The 19,713-nt window shown below is 57.1% G+C and overlaps 6 protein-coding genes across 6 annotated transcripts; 1 reads left to right on the forward strand and 5 right to left on the reverse strand.

Annotated features, from left to right (window-relative positions):
• Positions 1 to 4,386: 4,386 nt before the first annotated feature.
• C8Q71DRAFT_700819 (uncharacterized protein) lies at positions 4,387 to 4,656 on the forward strand (the record flags this gene model as incomplete). The annotated part of the gene is made up of 1 exon (XM_047920143.1): positions 4,387 to 4,656. A coding segment is annotated over one exon (270 nt), but the record flags the coding sequence as incomplete, so codon positions are not given.
• Positions 4,657 to 8,767: 4,111 nt separating this feature from the next.
• Positions 8,768 to 8,956, reverse strand: C8Q71DRAFT_683074 (uncharacterized protein; the record flags this gene model as incomplete). The annotated part of the gene is made up of 1 exon (XM_047919781.1): positions 8,768 to 8,956. A coding segment is annotated over one exon (189 nt), but the record flags the coding sequence as incomplete, so codon positions are not given.
• A 3,411-nt stretch (positions 8,957 to 12,367) lies between these two features.
• C8Q71DRAFT_885583 (uncharacterized protein) lies at positions 12,368 to 12,672 on the reverse strand (the record flags this gene model as incomplete). Its single annotated transcript, XM_047928554.1, has 1 exon — positions 12,368 to 12,672. A coding segment is annotated over exon 1 (258 nt), but the record flags the coding sequence as incomplete, so codon positions are not given.
• A 1,080-nt stretch (positions 12,673 to 13,752) lies between these two features.
• C8Q71DRAFT_854366 (uncharacterized protein) lies at positions 13,753 to 14,720 on the reverse strand (the record flags this gene model as incomplete). The annotated part of the gene is made up of 2 exons (XM_047927035.1): positions 13,753 to 13,766; positions 13,814 to 14,720. 2 exons carry the CDS (start codon positions 14,718 to 14,720, stop codon positions 13,753 to 13,755), a joined length of 921 nt encoding a protein of 306 aa, XP_047783311.1.
• Positions 14,721 to 15,666: 946 nt separating this feature from the next.
• Positions 15,667 to 15,985, reverse strand: C8Q71DRAFT_854367 (uncharacterized protein; the record flags this gene model as incomplete). Its single annotated transcript, XM_047927036.1, has 3 exons — positions 15,667 to 15,763; positions 15,818 to 15,930; positions 15,980 to 15,985. The coding sequence occupies 3 exons, from the start codon at positions 15,983 to 15,985 to the stop codon at positions 15,667 to 15,669; spliced, it is 216 nt and encodes a 71-aa protein (XP_047783312.1).
• Positions 15,986 to 17,360: 1,375 nt separating this feature from the next.
• Positions 17,361 to 18,023, reverse strand: C8Q71DRAFT_721041 (uncharacterized protein; the record flags this gene model as incomplete). Its single annotated transcript, XM_047921403.1, has 4 exons — positions 17,361 to 17,627; positions 17,675 to 17,760; positions 17,821 to 17,948; positions 18,001 to 18,023. The coding sequence occupies 4 exons, from the start codon at positions 18,021 to 18,023 to the stop codon at positions 17,361 to 17,363; spliced, it is 504 nt and encodes a 167-aa protein (XP_047783313.1).
• Positions 18,024 to 19,713: the final 1,690 nt, after the last annotated feature.

Here is a 19,713-nt window from a genome sequence, read left to right on the forward strand (position 1 = left end):
TTTGGCCTGGATATCCACTTTGAGGCCGGCGTCACCATCTGCTGCGCCTGCAAGACCATCTTTCCGCTTGATATGCTTCTTCAGCATCTGATGCGCCAGCACAAGAAGCGCGCAGGAAAGTCAGCTCTGGGCCACAACTTCATGCACGTCGCAAAGAAGGCCCTTGACCATCTCTTTGAACACTACTCCGTGGCGAGGACCCTCCCCAGCATGGCAGGTCTGAAGGAGGTCTCGTACACCATCTCTTCTTTCCCACCTGCCGAGCTCAAGCTTCAATGCCCGTTCTGCTTGAACTGGTACAACAGACAATACGACTGTGGAAGGTCTCTACCGCCCCCTGGATGGAAAGAGGACCCCGCGCAGTTTGGCAACATCACTGCCCACGTGTACCAGACATGCAAGGCTACCATTCCGACGCCTGTGCATGAGAACCGTACAAATGCCATCAAGCAGTTGAGCAGTACCCCTGCCTGCTGGGTGCTCAAACTCGGCAGACGCCTTGATGCCGCTGTGCTGGTGAACTGCCGCCCGCGTATTTCTGGAGACTTCCATGTTCTGCTTCGGTCCGCTGCGCTGCTGCCCGAGCAGGCAGGCTCTAGCTCTAGCTCTGGCTCTGCTGCCACCTCTACCACTGCGTCAGAAGTGCTGCTGCACGCTCCAGCTGGCCGCCCACCTCCCCCTCCGATCCCAGTATTCTCGGCTTCCCGCATAGCGGACGGACCACCTGCTTGCTACGCCACGCTGGGATGGCCTCTGTGGCTCAGCAAGCTGAAGATACCGCTTGGCGTTCTCCTTTCACTCGCTGCACCGCCAGTCACCGTAATCGTGCCTGGTACCGATCAAGCACGCGCAAACTTAGAGAAAGGGCTTCTTTATGTTGCTGCATGGTGTTTCCGCTACCTGTGCAATGCGAACGCGCACGCTGCAGCTTGCCATTCTCAGGTGCGGAGAGCGCTAGTCCGCACGGTTGGGTAAGCAGCACAGTCCAATTCTGTTTGTGCTGGCAGAGGCGTAATAATGCACATTTTAGCGGCAAATCCAGATCAGCGTACCGGAATGTCGCCCGAGCTACCCTCCTCCGCTACAGGGCCATGTTCTATAAGCTCTTTGCAGTTTTGCTCCGCGCTCCGGAGCTTGCAAAGTGCGATCCGCGGCTCAAAGCCCTTCTCAGTGCTCTCAACCTTGGAGAGCTGCGAGCAGCCCGCGATGCCCTGCTTGTGGCCGTGTCTCGCCTAGGCGAACTGGGGCCTGCAGCCACAGCAGAAGACCTCAGGCGCATGCACGCCTGCTTCCACAACTTGTCGAAGCAGGTTCTCAAGTCTGAGTTGAGCGCGCAGCAGACAGTCTCTGGGCCTGTCGATGTCATCCTTGTATTGTCTGCCCTCAAGCCCGACGGGCGGTGGAATCCTGACCCTAACTCGGTGACCCATGCCTGTAGCGCGTGGCAATACGTTCTCCGCTCAATCTCCCTTCATGACGCCCGGCTCTCAAACGACAAATTGATCAACTTCGAGTTATATATGGTGCCTGCTGATGCTGGCGAGGAGCAGGCCACCCTCGAAGCTGATGAAGGTGGTGAAGGAGGAGGGGCTGATGTCGCTGACGTTGATGAGGACGAGGATGATGAGGAGGATGAAGTTGGCAGCGAGGAGGATGAAGAGGAAGGCAGCGAGGAGGATGAAGAGGAAGGCGGCGAGGAGGATGAAGAGGAAGGCGGCGAGGAGGATGAAGAGGAAGGCGGCGAGGAAGAGGCAGAAGGGATTATTCCGCCCCAAACAGACCAGCTGTTGTCGTAAGCCTGTTTTTGCTCTCTGTGATCTGCAGCTGATTGCCTTCAGTTATTTGAAGGCTAATATTCAGTGGACTTCACCTTTGCCCACTGACGGCCCGGGCGATGACAACTTGCCAAAATCGACTGCGTTCAATCGCATGAAGGCAACGCACACCACAGTATACCTCCCTGCACTGAATTATCCTAGCCGGACGCAGCTTGCCTGGGCCGACAACGACGGACAGGTTGCAACCCTGCAATCTCGCTCGCCTGGCTCCCAGGCAGTCCCCATGCAGAGCCTGCAAGGCGCTGCAACATTCGCTGTGGCCAAGCTCGCTGCTTCGCTGAATAAGCTACTAGAACCCTGCGGGACGTCCTATGGCGAGCTCTGCGTTCCCCGCGAGCTACTAGTTGACAACACCACCTCTGCCGACAGCTTCTTGGAGTCGCAGGATATTGCCCAGCATCTCAAACCTCTTCGTGACAGCGCTATGGCAGTCATTTGGTCAAAAGTTTGCAAAGGCCACAATTCCTTTGACGACACTGCTCTGGCCCTCTTCCTCGCCGATGATCTGGAATTCCAGCAGTTCCTTGCTGCCAGCATCCTATTGACGTGCGGAAACCCTCCGCGCGGATTCCAGCTCTCCGAGATGCGCTATCGGAAACATGACGGCTGCCTCAGAAACCTGTATCTGATGCGTCAGTGCGCAGTTCTCTGCGCTCCTAGAGCAAAGGGACACGCAGGCGCCACGCAGCCATCACTTTGGGCCTTGCCCCATGCCATATCCGACGCGCTGGTCACCTATCTTGGCTCTGTTCGTCCGATCATCGCAGCCCTTCTCAAGGAAAGGAAGGGTTCTCCCACCCACATTCTCGACACACACATCTTCGTTACTGCCACAATATCGCACCCCGCATTTCTTCGCTCACCGTGGGAGTGCAGCGACATCAACAGAGCAATGGGCAAAACACTGCGCGAGTTTGGCGTGCCCTTCACGCTCACCGCAGCGCTTATGCGGCAGCTTGTGCCTTTCATTGTGGCAAAGCACCTACCGTGCCTTGCTGGGCTGGAAGAGGGCAGAGCGACAACAGTTTTCAACAGAATGGCTGGCCACACCAACCAAACCGCAGCAGTGAACTACGGCGTCAACGCCGACGTGGTCCACGCTGCATACAACCTCCCCCCTGTCCTCGTTCAGCACTTCTTTATGATCTCGCGCGCCTGGCAAGACTTTCTGGGTGTGGAGGAGCTGCCTGCAGAGTGGCAGGACTTGCGCAGCTGCACGTTTTCTGCGCACCAGAGCCAGAGGCTGCGGATGGGGTTGGACCGGGCGCGCATTCTCGTCGTGACTAACTACCTGTTTTTGCTAGGCAGCAGTGCAGACGATGTCAAGCAGAAGGTTTCAGCAGTTAAGGCCAACCACCAGTATCTTCGTTCCGACGATCCAGTGAGTAGCATTGCACTCTTGCGCTGCGCCGCTAACATCTCTCTCAGTCAGATCTGGGAGACAGCACCCTCAAAGAGGTAGCAGTCATAATGATATGGGGCGAAGCTCAACCACAACTGGATACTCCACTTCCAGTTGGGGGGTTTCCTGTTGACCCAATTGCTAGCGCTGTAATGCTTGTGCGTGTTTCCTCATTCCGCGCTTTGTGGTATAGGCTTATGGCTGTGGTGCAGTTGAACGTTGCACTTAATGAGTGGTCGAGTGGCTCATATCAAGATGTTGGTTTTCGCAAGCTCAGGGAGGACCCTGACCTGCAGGGCTGGTGGCAGCACGGGCTGGAAAGCACAAAGGGCTATTTGGCGGGCATCAGGGAGAATGACGGGGCTAAGTGGCTGCGCTTCAGCCAACAGGTAAAAAATGCAGCAGTGCTGCCCGCTCCGAGTCGCGCAGTGGGCAGGCAAGCTTTTACTGCAGTAGCTTTCGAATAGACACCAACTGGCAGTGTTCTACCATTTACATATGGATGTCTACGCCTCTATTACCACATCGATCCCGGCTGGCCACCTCTCGGGTGCACGCGTCACTTAGCGGTCTCCCCTCTGCTTCCCCAGCAGTGCTCTGTAGGACTTGGGGCTCTTGAGTTCCCATGCTGGACGACGTCCACCGACATACCGACGACCTGCTGTCGGCGCCGTTTCGGTGCAGCAGGGCCCGCGCACGTGAGGGATCAGGAGAATTCAGAGCAAGCCGAGTGAAAACAACGACGTGCGTTGGCCAACACATCTCTCCTCCGCCACGTTCTCGGCGGCGCTCGAGCACCTAGACTTCTACCCTGTCCTCCCGTCGCTGGACAATTACCCATGGCCCACTTCGCTCGCTCTGGAGAGTGAGATGTGCGGTGAGCACCGTTTGCATAATGCGCGCGAGAGCCGTCGCCGACACACGTCTCCAGACACGTCCCTCATGAAAGCGAATACTACACAAATTGCATGATCAGTCGTGCGCGGTGCCGCTCGTGCAGGTATCACTCCTCTCGGTGTCACGAAGTGTAATACGCAGGTATGTGTGGCCCTGTCGCATTGGCAGGCGCGGCCGCTCACGAGTCGCGCGGGTCAACCCAGGCAAGTACACCGCTCTCTTCACTGGCATCCGCACGATCGTGGCAGAGGAAACCTCTGCGGGTCTGTAAAAGGCGTCGGGCCCACGTTCGTCGGATACTCGCTCCGGGGCATGTTCAAGGACGGTCTCTACGAGGTCTTCAAGGGCGCATCCGTGAACCTGGCCGGCGAGGAGGCGTCGAGCAAGTATAAGGGTGCGATCTGGCTGGCCGGTTCCGCGTCGGCCGAGTCCTTCGCCGACATCGCGCTCTGCCCGCTGGAGATGACGAAGGTCAGGACCCAGACGAGCCCTTTGGGCACGTCGCCCACCCCGATGTGAGCAAAACAAGGGCGGACACGCGGTGCCCGTTCGGCGAAGGAATACGCGAACAGCAAACCATTTCGCCAGTTCCGTCGCCAGCTGTATCACTCGAGTATGTCGATGATACTCGACCCGCTGAAGCCGTACATGCGAAAGCCTGACATCCTCAAGTGCTGGGGTCGTCACTATCGCCGTGCAATCTATGGTCTTGGGCCCAACCTCCTCGACTATCCTGAGCAAGCTCTCAGTGCGGGTGTGGTGTATGGCTGGTGTATCACGTACGTACCTCCAACAAGTCTATAATTGACTGCCTCATTGCCTTCCCACTAACCAATCCGCTGGTGTTCTGCTGCAGGTGTCCAGGGGATCACAAGAACCTCGACGAGGGTCTGTCGCAAGGGCGCCGTACACGGGAGCACCGCGAGCTACTTATCAACAGCCTCGACGAGAAGACGCTCTGCGATGATTACGGGATAATCAGCGATATCATCGCAAGTTCTGCCAGTCCGCATGTTTCTTCACCGCTACCCGCATGCCAGGGACTGACCGTACACAGCCTTTCAGTAATGACTTCCCACGTGCTGACGGGCGACATCCTGTACCAGCTCATCGAGGGGGCTTTCATGGACCATCAGGTCACTTGGACGTGTCAGTACCTTGTTCTTACCTACGGTGAACAAGGTGCGAAGGAGATCCTTGACGAAATTGATCGACGGTACGTGAACTTGCTTGCGTTGGTCGATGTATGGTGCTTGTACTCACGGTGATGGAACAATAGCATCGTCGCGATGCCGCCATTCCCAGAATTCCGCCATTTTCACCAAGGCCGCGATGTCAAGCAGTGGACCGGCGATGACTCGAAGGCGTCGATGAAGGTAATACCGCCGCTGTGTCCCTGTCTATCGTAACAGACTTACCAAATTGATACTACTTAGGTGTATTTGCCTGCCATTCATAGCCTTGTCCCTCCCGAGATCGTTCGCACCATCAGTACGTTCTCGGACATCTGTTACCTCATACGTGCACTGATGCAAACCGACGACACCATCGCGGAGCTCGTCGAGGCCCTCATCAAGGAGTACCACCACCACCGCGAGATGTTCCGTCGCACTGGCGTGTGTCCTGACGGCTTCTCGCAGCCTCGCCAACACGCCGCGGGGCATTTCTCGCGCCATATTCGCAATTTTGGCTCAATGGCCGGGCTATGCACCTCCATCACGGAGTCGAAGCACATCGACGCAGTGAAGAAACCCTGGCGCCGTTCAAATCGATACGACACGCTGGGCCAGATGCTGCTGACAAACCAGCGACTCGACAAGCTTACCGCGCAGACTTCACAGCGCGTGGAATGCTCGAAGGGACAGTCCTTTGGCAAACCCTGAAGAACATGCTCGGTGGCGCGGATACAGACACGGCGAACGACGAGACGGACTCACGGAAGCAGGTGCTGAAACCGGTGTGCGCAATGAGGAAGACCAAGACTTCCACACCGACGATATAGTGGAAGGAGAAGTGGTGGATGCTTTTGTTGTTCTTGCGCCGCGTCGTCCAGGTGTGTCGTCATGTCCATTAATGACTGCAGCATACGTGCTGACACTTCAATCTCTCAGCATCGGGCTATCGAACACGGTCGTTCACCGACCTCGGCGCCCAGATTGCTTGTGCTGAGCTACCGCAGCTCGTCGCGCAGTTTCTCTTCTGGCAGCGCCACCCAGACTATGTGGACGAACCCTCGGACCTGCAGCTCAAACGATACCTGCGGCGCATCACCAACGGTACCCGCGTCTCGGTGTTTAACTCCGTGGTCGCGACGTTCTTCGCACCAACGGACGCGGCAGGATCGAACGGTATGCATGTCATTGCAGCACGAGCGTATTCGGGCAACTCGTGCGTGGAGCGGGTCGTCGCCTGGCCGGTACGACTGTGTGTTCGTCAGCAAGGACAGCTCACAGTCTGGCTTTCGGGCCCTCCACGTCGCTCGTGTCCGCATTCTCTTCTCCCGACAGGAACATGTCCTGTACCCGTGCGCGCTCGTAGAGTGGTTCGTTCCCGTGGGTAATGCCCCAATGAAGACACGCATATGTGGCCCGTCAACCCCGAACTCGACGACGACGGTCAACGCCCGCGCGAGGTCATTCACCTCAATTCGATCACGAGACTTGCTGATTTAGCCCCCCCCGTTTATGGCGAAGGGTTCATCCAGCGCCTACCCAAGACGTGGCAAAGACACCAAGTTGAAGCACCCCCTCCACCACGCCCGACACACCGACGTGTCACCGCTAGACGACGCAAGCCACCGGCATCAACAAGGCTCAACGACCTCGCGAGCCTCTCCGACCCCCAGAATGAACGTCTGGAACCACTCGCGCTCCCACCATGGCGACGAACACCAGCATCATTCAATGGCCGCCTCAGTATCACGCCAGCGGTCAAAGGGGTCACCAAGGAAGAGCTAAGGCCCACAAAGCGAAGGCACTTACACTCTCGGAATCACCCAACTGCATCATGTTATACTCTGATGGATCCCTCCTCACAGATCCAACCGGACGACGGAGGGTAGGAGCAAGTCACGTCGCGTTATCAAGGAGCCACATGCTCTTCGGAAGACGCATCTCCATGAGCCCGAGGACAGAAGTGTTTGACGCCGAGATGGCAAGTCTGTCGTGGGCCGCCCGAGACGTCATGAGTTACATCGCTGACCACCCGGATTCGCAGATTCGGCACCTGTACTTTTTCGCAGACAACACGTCCGCCATCTCCACCATATTCAACGTACGAACATCGACGGCGCAGGGTCACTCCGCTGTATTCCGAGAGCTTATCATGCAATTCCTGGACGCGAACCCGGAGAACACAGTGGCAGTAGAGTGGACGCCGGGACACGAGGGAATCACAGGGAACGAGATGGCTGACCAACTCGCGAAGGATGCAGCAGACGAAGCACCACCGCACCGACTCGCATCGCGAGCAGCAGCCCGCCGCGAAGCGAAGGAGCGTGCACACAAGGCCTGGGAAGACGAGTGGAAACGAAGCCCAGCGGGCGGTCGCGAAGCGACCGCCAACCGCCTTCCCCCAAAGGACAAGCCGCGCACGCACTTCAAGGAATTGAAGAGAGTGACATTCGGATGGGTCACACAGTGCCGAACTGGACAAGGCTATTTTGGCGAGTACTACCGCTACCACGTACCGTCCGAACCAGATGATGACTGCCCATGTGGCGCCCCCTTCCAGACGCGCAAGCATATCCTTCAAGACTGCCCGCGTTACGAGCCCTCGCGATACCTCCTGCGAGCAGTAAGCGAGCAAGTCGACCTACCTACCATCCTCGGCACCGAGAAGGGCATAGCCGCCCTCGCGAAGTTCATCGAGCGCAGCGGCGCGTTCATGAAGACAGGAGAACCCCCGGCAAACGAGGGCGAGCAGCAAGAAGCTTACGAGCGGGAGCCTGAGGAGGTACCGCCGGACGAAGAAGACGGAGAGGTCGGCGAGGTCGAATACTCGGACGACGAAGACGAACGATGAGCGGCGACCGTTGCACGGCGATCGCGCGCGTACACCCCTCCCCCACACGTTCCAGCACACTCGTGCACCCAGGGAACAATTCCAGCTTGGGCCCTGGGTAGAAGACACCGGAGTGCCGAGTATGGTCCATGGATAGTTTTTATTCTTTTCTATTTCTACTGTATATGCTGTATGATCTGTAGCCGCATGTAATTGCGCCCGCTGAACGCCACGCCTCCGTAGAACTTATAGTCGCCCCCCCATTACTACATACACATACTACACTACCTCGTAGATACTTAGAGTCGACCGGGGCGCCACTGCCCGCCGCGTCTTAGCACCGTTAGAGGTTGCTTGTTGCGGCTTATAAATGCAGAGTTCTCTCTCTCTCTCTATGGCGAAGGGTTCCTTTCCCGCGATTTCAAGGCCACAGACTCTCTAGACGCGTTCCGTGCATACTAGGTAAATAGTGTCATCGACCACCAAGCGCACGACGTCGCGCGCTAGTAGTAGTCCGCCTTGGAGCGGGTGTTGTTGCCGTGTTGGTGGATGACATTCTTAATGGCAAGGGGGCGCATGTCTGCGCACATTCAGCAACACACATCTGTCACGAGAAAGATCCGATGGACACGCCGTATCGCATTGCCAACGCACTGAGCACGTCCCAACTGATCTCACCCACATTGATCCACCGCACCCTCGCCCACGGCGACTCCAGCATCGACACCATCTCTCGCTTCCGCATCCACCCCACACTGCACTTCGCCACGGAGTACTCCACGATCTCAATCACGCACTGTTGGCGGGTGTGATCATGGTGCGCATTCGCGCAGATTTGCGCTCGCACGGCGGGGGGTCGATGCCCGGCTCTGCGCCGATGCGACCCGGGGTCATCGTCGTCGACGCGCGGCGCATCGCCATGACACGATGGACCGTTGTACGGAAGCGTTTTTTGTGCGCGCCAGGCAGTAGGGACGCGGCAGGTGCGCTCTTCACTGTCGGGAGCCTGAGGTTGAAATTTGCTATGGGCGACCTGAACGACTTCCTGGGTGACACGGGCGTGTTGATCTTGATACCGGGAAACCTGGGCTTGAGCTTGACGTCTTCAGTCGTGATGGCCAGTGAGTGCTTGAGAGCATCGGAGGACGACAAAGGCTTGCCTCATTCGGGCCCAGTGGTTCCTCGGAGCTGCTGGCCCAGAGCTCGTCAAAGAAGGTATCGAGGTATTAGCAATCTATACGGATATGCTGTGAGGAAGTCAGTGGGGTTGCCAACGATGATAGAGTACATACGTGAAGGTCGTGCTTGGGGTAGAGCTCATGGGGTGGTCGTCTTGTTCTTTGGGCGCAGCAATGGTCATATATCCGTAACGGTTTCAACTATCCCTAGTCGAGACCGTCCTTGATATAAATCGGCAGGTGCAATACATGTAGGTGGCAGGTCTTCTGAGCCTCCGCGTCTCACCATCGCGCAACGCCGATTGGTATCTGATTCTCCGCCGCCGTCTCCTGCCAGCGACGCCCCGGTCGCGCCGCAAAGCACGCTCCGCGGGACAATCAAACGAAGCGGACTCGGAGATCGTCCGAGCTGCGAAGTGACATGCCTTGGAGATGAAGGCAGTGACCACAGCAGAGGCGATCGGGCAGCAGCGGGGCCGCAGAACGTGGGTGCACGGCAGGGTTGAGTTCTGCTTGAGCGTGTTCCTTGCTCAATAACTCACCGTGCGGACGCGTGCAGCACAGACGCAGAGGATATATGATGTCTTTGGCGCGTTGTTTGCGCGGGTGGCCTCGAGGTTGAAGTCGTCGGGCCAGATGAGTGACATCGTCACGGTCACCGCAACGATGCTGCCCATTCTGATCGAGGCGAGGTTGCCCGACAGCGGGAACTCACCCGTTGTGGAAGGGGAGCTCGGACCGCTGCGCCCGCCGTCGACGCCGGGCAGCGCCGGCTTGCCATCAGGGTGCGCCGGGGGCGGCTCTGCGGGCAGGTCAGACAGGGACCGCAGGGGCGTGCGCGCGGGCGAGGTGCTCGTGGACATGGGAAAGATCACGCCGCGGGCGCGCGGCAGCGAGGTCGGGATGCTCGCACGCGCGACGGACTCGAACCGCCGAGCTCGAGCAAGTGGGGGCGCCGGTGAAGATGGTGTTGGCGGGGGGGCGCTGCGCACGCAAGCACAGCGGACAAATCGGTATTTAAGAAGCTCGAACATTGATCTTAAATAGAAAGGGTCAGTAGTTTTCTAAGAGGCCATGTACGGTTCCATAACATGGCACTTAAAAATGAAATGTTCACCGAATGTAAGACTTTTCGTACATAGCGGCTGACAAATGTTATGTTCGGCTACAGTACATTGGCCACATGTTCTCCTCATGTTAGCAGCGCGTACATTGCGACTAAATTATGTATGGTCAGACAATGGTAGTCGTTCTAGCATTGCTAGTAAATTTAAAATGTTAGAGTGTCGTGCATTGCGGGAACAAAGGACACACATTTTAAATGTAATGACAATGGACACACATTTTAAATGTAATGACAATGTACGAGGGGCGATCATACGTAATGTTCGCTTTACGGACAGACATTGTTTACGATGTACTAACTGTCATAATTGTCGTGCCTCGAACATGGCATGTAAATTTCTTATGTTCCAACGCATAACATTTGAAATTTAAACATATATTGTTAGAAAGTCGTACAGTCCGTATGTTAGTCAATCAGTATGCGCGATTCATCCCAGAGCCGAAAGGTGAATCATCAATCGGTGTGCGTGATTCGTCCCAGAGCCGAAAGGTGAATCATCAATCAGCTAGGTGATGATTCACCTATCGACGTGCCCGTTATTCACGCCGAGTGGTATTCACATCGTGAATATGACCTGGCCGAAGTCGCGCGCATTCGTGTCGGTGGATTCAGCTGGCATGTAATCCCAGCATCGACAGACCATCGGCCCAGGAATCACCTTCCGCTTGAGACCCAATACGGGCACCGGGCGTGAGCGCATGCGGCTGTGCCACTTGTAGTCGCCCTTCGGCTCGGCGGTAGGCAAGCGCGACGTGGACATTTCGCAGGCAGTGCCGTAACGTCTTAGATCGCGCGCTGGGCGTCGGCCGGAACTCACTCCTCAAGGTCAGAGTTGGCGTCAGCCTCAGGGATGCTCGACAACGATGAGATATACATGTCCTGTGACAGATATCAGTCTCTACGTGCATAAAGGTACTCAACATACCTTTATGATAGGAAATACATGAATCTCTCCAGTCTTCTGAGACGTCATAGCTAGCGTCTCGGTAGCAAAATTGGGAGCCGGAACACTGGAATAGTATAGTGTATACGTGAACGGACATACGACGTCCGCAGCGTAAACGACTTGTGGCGGTAGGAGGTCTTCATAATATAAGCAGCCAGATACCGCGAACCCGAAGGTGCGATATGGATCATCGGCGCGTGCATTCTTCTGGTCTACTGGCTTGTACAGGCGAACGGTGCATCCGCAGGCGAAGCTTGACGACGGGATGCGGAACGCGCTGAGAGTCTGTTAGCTCGTTTTCCGACACTGTAATATCAGCAGTGGCGATCACTCACATAAGCCAAGCTCGTAAACTTCTGCTCACTCCCCGCCCTTCTGTCTTCCACGCAATCCAGCGGACTCGATGCCCCACCTTCTTCCTTAGCTCCTCCTTCGTCCACTCCACAGCCGCAGCACCCTCCTCGATGGCGCGTCCCGCCACAGGTCACCTCGTAGTTGATCTTCGGCGAGTCTCCAAAGTCCGGTAGGAGCGCGTCGTCGGGTTCATTCAGCGCGGGCGCGAGGGACGCTAGTCGCTGTGCCCCCGCGACGATCATACTGTCCGTCAACGAGCGCGCCTTGGACAGTATAGGACCGAATCCCAACCCAGGGGACATCAGAGCATCTACGGAACCGCCTCACATCAACACGGTGCCCCACACAAACAACCGCACTCACTGTTACACCCCACCACCGGCCGAACCAGCTCTTGCGGTTGACGTAGATGGTCCAGGGCTTCCTGCGCCTCCATCTGCATCTACAACGCATCCACGCCCTCCGCCGTATCCGCCTGCTCCTACCACGCCGAACCCGACCCACCGAGGCCCTCAAAGCGCCTGTGGAACCTGCCCAGCCGTCCGGTGACGGCTTCCTCCTCTGCCTCGTCTCCCAGAAGCCACGGTGAGACCCCGGAATACCACGCGTACTTCGACGCGGCGCAGCCATGACGGCATACGGGCTGTACGCCGGGAGCGCCTCCACGTCGAACATGAGCATCTCCTCCGCCTGGCCGTTGAAGTCAGGGTACTCGGCGTGCTCGTATGAACTCGAACCGTCCGGGTGGTAGAGGTACCGCGTCCATCCCGCCTGGACGTTCCAGTGGTCGGGTCGCGGGGGAAAGCTCGACGCCCGCAAGATCCTGCGCGAGCGAGAGCCAGGGCTGTGCCGCGCTCGCGCCGATGGTGTGGAAGTGCTCATCGAGACTGTGGCCTTGCAGCGGCGGGAGCGTGAAGTCGTATTTGGAGGATAAATCTTTGCGCGGGGTAGATCGAGCCCATGATTCTTCCCACTCGACGTTGCTTTTGTCAGAGATTGCGCACTCTGTCGTGTTTGCTGGCAGATATTTTGTGTATAACAGATGCGGGCAGAGAAGTATGAAACAGTCGGACACGTCTTGCAACAGGGAGCAATCTGTCCAGCATCCGGGCAGGCCTTGCATTCGCTTCCTCGACCGCGGTGATCACCGTTCAACGCGCGTGCCGTTCGGTACGGATGTCGCATTGTACGCTGCATCACCGCCACGTCACCGAAATGGCGCCTGATTCGTTATCGACCGCCCACGATAATATGAGCTCGACAGGCAGCTGCGGATTGAGGAAAGTAGTCACGGCCAATAATCGATCAGTACATTGCAGTGGTCGATGTGGCATAGATACTCACCGGAGTGCTACGCACGATCCACCCTCTGCGAGCCGTTTTTGTAGACGGCACGGTGAACGTTTTGCGCGTCGCGCTCGACACATGGTGAGGGCAGCGGCCGGTTGGGTATGTGCTGTGACAAAGATCGAACGCGAATGGGGGTAAGCTCGCGGTGTAGGGTGTATACCCGGGCTGGGATGGGTGAAAGGGTTGCAGGAACCGGCATGTGCACGATGAGCAGACATCGGGCGTCCGTCACGAATCGCACGGACTGTCGAGAGAGAGCGGCGGCACGCCCCTCAGCGAGGCACAGCCTGGGGAGACCAGGTGAGTGACACGAAGGGCAGGCGAATGGCGAGCGGGCTGGTGACAAAGGAAGGGCGGGCGAAGAGAGCGTATGTCGTCGCATTTCGGCACGGCGAGTCGCGGTGGTGCGTCGGGCGGCCGGTCGTGCTCGTGCACAGCGGGCGCGAGACTCGTGGATTGCAGGCACAGGGCTATTGCTACGCGCGCGCAAGACGGCTCGAGGGGGTGACAATCAATGAAGCCGACGGAGCGCGATCGGTAATCAAGGGCGTTACATGGGGAGGGTGGGGGATACATGTCAGTCAAGCCATACTTCATCACATACAAACTGCACGCGCGAGTGGTCATTCGAGTCCATCCCTGCGTCATCGCACCGGGCCCTAATGCCACACCACTTCAGAATAGTCAGCTTGGTCGCTATGCTGTAGACCAGGCACTTACCTATGCTTTTGTGCTTCTCCCGCAGCTCCGTGACCTTGTCCCCGTCGAAGTCGAAGTCGCCGTCCAGTACGCGAGCCTTGCCGATTCCCAGTTCGGCGATGTCGATCCACATCCCTCCATCGCGCGTCCAAACAAAACACGGCGTCGGCCGCCAGCTATCCGGTCTCTTAAGCAGAGGCAGGTCGAAGACAGTCGCACCGGGCAGAGGGTGGACGGGTGGAGCGGGGCCATGTTCACCGAAGTTCACGATGCTCCAGGACGACGCTGTCATCTTCGCGGTGCAGCCGTTAGAGGGTAGGAACGAAGGATCAGTCGATATACGGTATACCTGGCTGTCCGGACGCGCGGACAGTAGCGGTGCTACGCGGATCCAGTCGCCACAGACCTTGGTGACCAGGCAGGGACGCAATTTGCGCGATGGACGATGTCCACCCGAGTCGTGAGCGAAGCGGGTGGCTTTCGGGGAGTACCAGACGACGACAGGCGAGGCGGTGAGTCGAGTGGACATGGTGAATTGAAGCAAGGATGGTTGCGCGGGAGAAAGACTAAAGCTGGGAAGAGCAAGTGGGTCCGGGAATGAAACTTCTGAAAGGAGTCGCCGGGACGCTGTGGCGGTCAGATACAAGCTGGGAGACCGCGGTGGACGTACGAGAGCGGAATTATCTGCGACTGTCACGCGCGGCGTACTCGACTGCAAGTGTCTCGCGATGAGTTTCATGACGTTCGGTAGGCGCGCGCGCCAGAACGCATCGCGGAGTGCGCCGCCCTTGGAATTCCAGGTGAAGACGAGGTTGAAGAGTGAGGCGACGCCGCCGTCAACTGGGGCTCGGGGCAGGTGAAGATCGTCGCGGGCGGATTGACAGACGACGTGCTGATCGAGGGTGGGCTTCTGCTTCTGCTGGGCCATGACGGTCGACGCAGGGAGGTGGGAACGAGGCGTACGCGGGGACACGGGCAGTGGGAGGGGAGAGAGAAATGGAGCGATTGAGGTACTGATAGTGAGCGGGCGATTGATCCCGACATTGCTATATGGGCACGAATTGCAGTAGTGCGGCGAGCAGACGTGTCTCAATGAGTTCGGACGGTAGTAGGCACTTGACCGTCGCGGGCGATCCTGGAGGTCCAGGCGCAATGGTGGCATGGTACGGCAAGACATAGCATGCCCGTTGCAGCGTGTGGTACACCGCCGAGCGCACGTCAACGTGCACGTACGCTCTCGCAGATCCAAGTGGTGCTGCCATGGCGACCGTAATGTGCGAAGGCGGTGAGAAGGAGTGACTGCAGGGGCTCTTGGGCCGATGGATCCGGCATGTTCTTCTGCGCATGTGTCTCGTGTAGAATCGTCGAGTGCTCGATGCAATGTAGGTCGAATGCACGCAGACTAGCGTCTGCACTGACGGACACGAAGGTGTTTGTCGATCCTGGTAACCAGGCGACGTCGTGATACTCCCGGTCGTGCGCGATGAGCTGCGTGCTCGCGCTGGAGGTGTGGATGTTCTACACCGTGCACGTCCGCATTGCCCGTAGTCGCCAGCAGCTCCGAAATGTGTCGCCTTCTGGTTCCACGCATAGCTCGAGGCCACGCTCGGTGGCTACTGCAGGGCGGGGTACTCGCCGCCCACTTACTCGCCTGTTCTCAGACGTGACACACGCATGATTCGCGAGAGCAGGTAGACCTGCTCAAAGGGCCCATTTGTATGTACATTTGCGACGCGTCGTTCGGAGCTTGGCAATCCTCCCGCTATGCAGAGATCAGCAAAGAGCGAGGGGATCAACGTTCGAGACTTACAAATCGCCCGATGCAGGGGACGCACGCCGCCGACCCTTTTCTGCCAGAGTAAACTATCCTTGAGCTAACTGTCCATTTGGTCGCGCAGCTTCACGAGTTCATTGAACTTCTCGGTGGATGGTTCCTTCGCGTGCTCTTGGCCCTTCGGATTGAGTGCTTCCCTGATGCCGCACATTGACATGAGTGGCAGAGCGGTAAGAACGACAGCAACTCACTGTTGTTGTTCCAAGTCAAATGCCGCCAGAAGCAGGTTGTCCAGGCCCTGCGGGTGAATCGTCGACGCCGCGATCAGACGCATCTTTCTTCTTGTACTCATTCGTGGTCGGTGCTGCCTTGAATTGAGCACATACGCATGCCTTCAACAATGACGCACGTACCTTCATCAGCGGCAGGCTGTTAGAGATTCCTCTACCCCGAGCTACCTCGCCTCCTCTGAGTCCCTCGGACCTCCACTCTTGACCATAGCGGGACTCGTACAAGCGTCGTACAGGACGAAGATCCACGGGCGGCCGTCAGAGTCGTGCAGTTCGCAGTCAGTTGGGATAGTGCTGCTTTACGCGTCTTGATGAAAAGTCGGGCAATCGCAGCGGCTGGAGGTAACGGAGTTGGTGAGCAGCGATCCTGGCCAACATCCGGCTGTGTGGTCGCACGTCCGAGTGACTCGCGACGATGCCCCACTTCGTTCGCGTGCCAATGACCGGATTACATTCGTCTTGAAACGTCGCCCCGTAAGCACAGACGCGGAGCACGCAGCACATACGACTTACCTTACATTCACATCTGGGTGTCTCTCCCGACCTCCAGATTGCACTGGACTACTACTCGGAGGGCACGTAGACCCTAAGTACTACGATCGGCGTAGCGTGGACGCCGTGATTCGTACGTTCGCGGCTGAACAACCGTTCACTGTCTTTCTGGTAGGTTCAGATCTCTTGACGTTGGGCAACACCAGCTCGTATATCATGAGTAGAACGCAGGCCTACGTCGCATGCGCAAATTCTAGAAGTAAGTAACTTGCGGTGCGCAGACCGTTAGACGATACAGCGACGAGAATGCCCGATATGGCAACCCGGCACTTCGCGATTTAGCGCTGCTATAGTACTACTGATGCTGGTCGGCGGGCGCAAGCAGCACATACACAGGCAAAAGAGCTGAGGGCTGGGACATGTCGCAGACAGTACCGCAATAAGGTCTTACACTGTGCGCTGGGCATCGGCCGGAACTAACCCGTCAAGGTCAGAGTTCAAGTTGGCGTCAGCCTCAGCGACGCTCGGTATGGGCGTCGTAGCCTGAGGGCGCAATAATGAGAAAAGGATCGATTCCATGTTGTATGGCGTGGAGTGACGTGCGGCCTTCAAGGAGCGTTCGCAAAACTGAAGTTATCAGTGGCGATATTGGAAGGTGAATCCGCCAATGGTACACGCACCTGCGAACTTTCATACGGCACAAGGGCTCAGAATGGCGACACAGGCGGTCCTCGACTTCTTCCACTGGCGCGATTGGCACACTGGCACGCGTATAGAGGCAAAAATGCATAATAAACAAATACATCGAACTGCAATGTGGAGGAGCGGCGCGTAAAGGCACTATAGTTGTACATGTAGGGTACGTTCAGCACAGTCGAAACTTCACCGAGGTGATCATCGGGTCAAGGTGCGAGTACATCATCAATGTTTCATGACGATCTCGGATTCTGCGCAGTATATGTCAGCAACGGTTTGCAATCGTGGATATTGGCGTACATGCGAAAAACACATCCTAGTAGAGTGCACCTCCATCAACATTCATCAGAACCTCCTCCTGGATGTCAACGCCGTCTTCTATGTCCTGGCCGGGCTGGACGTCGGACGGCTCGCCTTCGAGGTGGGCGGATAGCAGGCCTTCCAATGCCTGGAGTTGTTCGTGCGCCAACCTCAGACCTCCCGCGAACGCCCGAATCAAAGACAGATACTTCGAAACGCTGAAGCTACGAAGCATGAATTGGTAGACCGCCTGGCCATTCGACCATGACAGAATGCCATCGCTCTGTGAAACTATTGTGAGATAAGTTGAATGAATTTGAAGAAACCTACCTGATGGGCGTCCATCGTCCACTTTGCATCAAAGACGGATGATCCGGATCGGCTTCTGTCGAAGCTGTCGACTAAGAAAACGGCATCTGTGATTCGTGTAGGATCGTTAGGAGAAGTCGGATAGCTAAGACAAGACTCGGACTCACATTGGCCTGTCGATAGTTCCTTGATCGTGAATGTCGACGGTCGCCAGCAAGCGTCTGTGATGTCGCCCGAGCACGGCAATTTGACGTAGATACCGGACGTGCGGAAGACTGTACGTTTGACGCGAAGACTGGAGGGTAAAAGCGTCAGCGAGACGATGAAGCCGAATGGTATACACTTACTTAGCGTTCATTTGAGCGAACATTTCTGTGTGCTTCAAGTTGCCGAGGAGTGGTTGCCTTTGTTGCGTGAAGAAAGTCGCGACCTTGCCGTGTTGCGTCTACCCGTCGTCTTTATATACAGACATGCATCGGTGCTCGTGGCCCACACCGACGGCATTGGGGGACTGCTTTGTCTCTCTGTTCCGGAGAGGGAGAAACGGTCGAGTGGAGGGCCATGCGAGAGGACAATCGAGTGACGGGGAGCAGACAACCCGCGTATGGACGGCCGGTGTGCGTGTAGCTGCCTGGAACGCATATAGGCTTCCACTCACGCGGATGCCATGAGAGAAGCGGGCCTGTAATGAAAGGAATCAGAGTCAGCGAACCCACGCCGTGAACATGATGCATCCATATGCGCACCTGAATATTATGCCATCTAGACACGAAGAGCTCAGAGACGGTCCCTGTCAGACTCACCAGTGTCAGTTCAGGCGAACATTTTCGCGCGCTTGGCAAAGTGGTTGGGGGAGAAGATGACGGCAGTGTGGCCTTGCCCACAAATTCGCGAACAGCCATGCGAGTTCCGCCTTGAGTAACACACGAGGACTGACGCACTGCGTCATATCTGGCGGCGTACCATTGTGCCTTCCACATGGGCCCGAATGGCCACGACAGAACTGGTGCTAGGATCGAGTGCTTGGTGATTAGCTGAGATCAACGCCCAATGTTCAACATTGCGGCCATCTTCTCTGCGTACTCCAACGAAGTCTGCGCCAGGCTATGACTGTCCATTGAGACTACCTACAGCAATCAAGGTACATTCGAATGAGTTGCGGGCTTCGGAGACGTGGATATTGACGCACCTAAGAGTATTCGGTAGTCAGGCCGTCCAGGGTATCAGCGACTGAGGGCCCAACGCCGGGGTTGGAGCCGCAAGCAGATCTAGTATGATCAACCGGTGAGCTCAGTATGGAGCGCATGCTGAGCGACAAATTATTTGCGAGCGACTCGCGTCAACTTACTTTGCAGTCTGTTGTATTTAAATCGCCAGCCTGCACCCTCACGTGTACGGAGAGTGCGTAGATGGGTCGCCAACATGGGTGTGTTTTCCCTATGACACTCCGTGACCTTCGGTCGTGTATGCATCCTGCGCTGCCGAGACATGCGAGCGCGGCCCTCTGGCTCGAAATACTCGCTCTAACATAGGTTCTTAGCAGGCGTACACTCTTGACATCGCTGTTGAGACATGACGTACCAGCCAATGGCATGCTCCAAATGGGTGTTGAACCGGACGCGCGGTCGACGTTAGTACACTGTCGCGGAACGAGCGTGCTACTTACCACCTGCTTCTTCCTACATCCTCGACACGGCCACATAGAGCTAGTATGGGTCGCTTACCGTTTGCCACCGCCGCAAGAAACAAGCGCCCATGCGCGTCGGGGCAAACCCAGGGCAAACCTGCCTCTGGCCTCGGCCTAGTAAGTAGTAGTAACTCGCGTTATCGCGCCGCGCGTCCCTCGCGATCCAGCCGTCGACCGTCGACGTCCGCCTGTACATCCGACATTGCCCCTCCGTCGCTCGACCTAAACGTGCCTACAGTCGCGGTTGATGCGTCTATCGCTCGGGCGGTGGGCCGCGGATACGTCATGCATCGACTGAGGGAGATGTGCCGCGCCGTCGCCACTTTCTCACTGCCTTCTCCCGCGACGTGTCCGTGACGGACGCGTCGACATA

This window comes from Rhodofomes roseus (genome assembly GCF_022264815.1).
Source record: "Rhodofomes roseus strain CIRM-BRFM 1785 chromosome Unknown C8Q71scaffold_3, whole genome shotgun sequence".
In the NCBI taxonomy this organism is placed as follows: Eukaryota; Fungi; Basidiomycota; class Agaricomycetes; order Polyporales; family Fomitopsidaceae; genus Rhodofomes; species Rhodofomes roseus.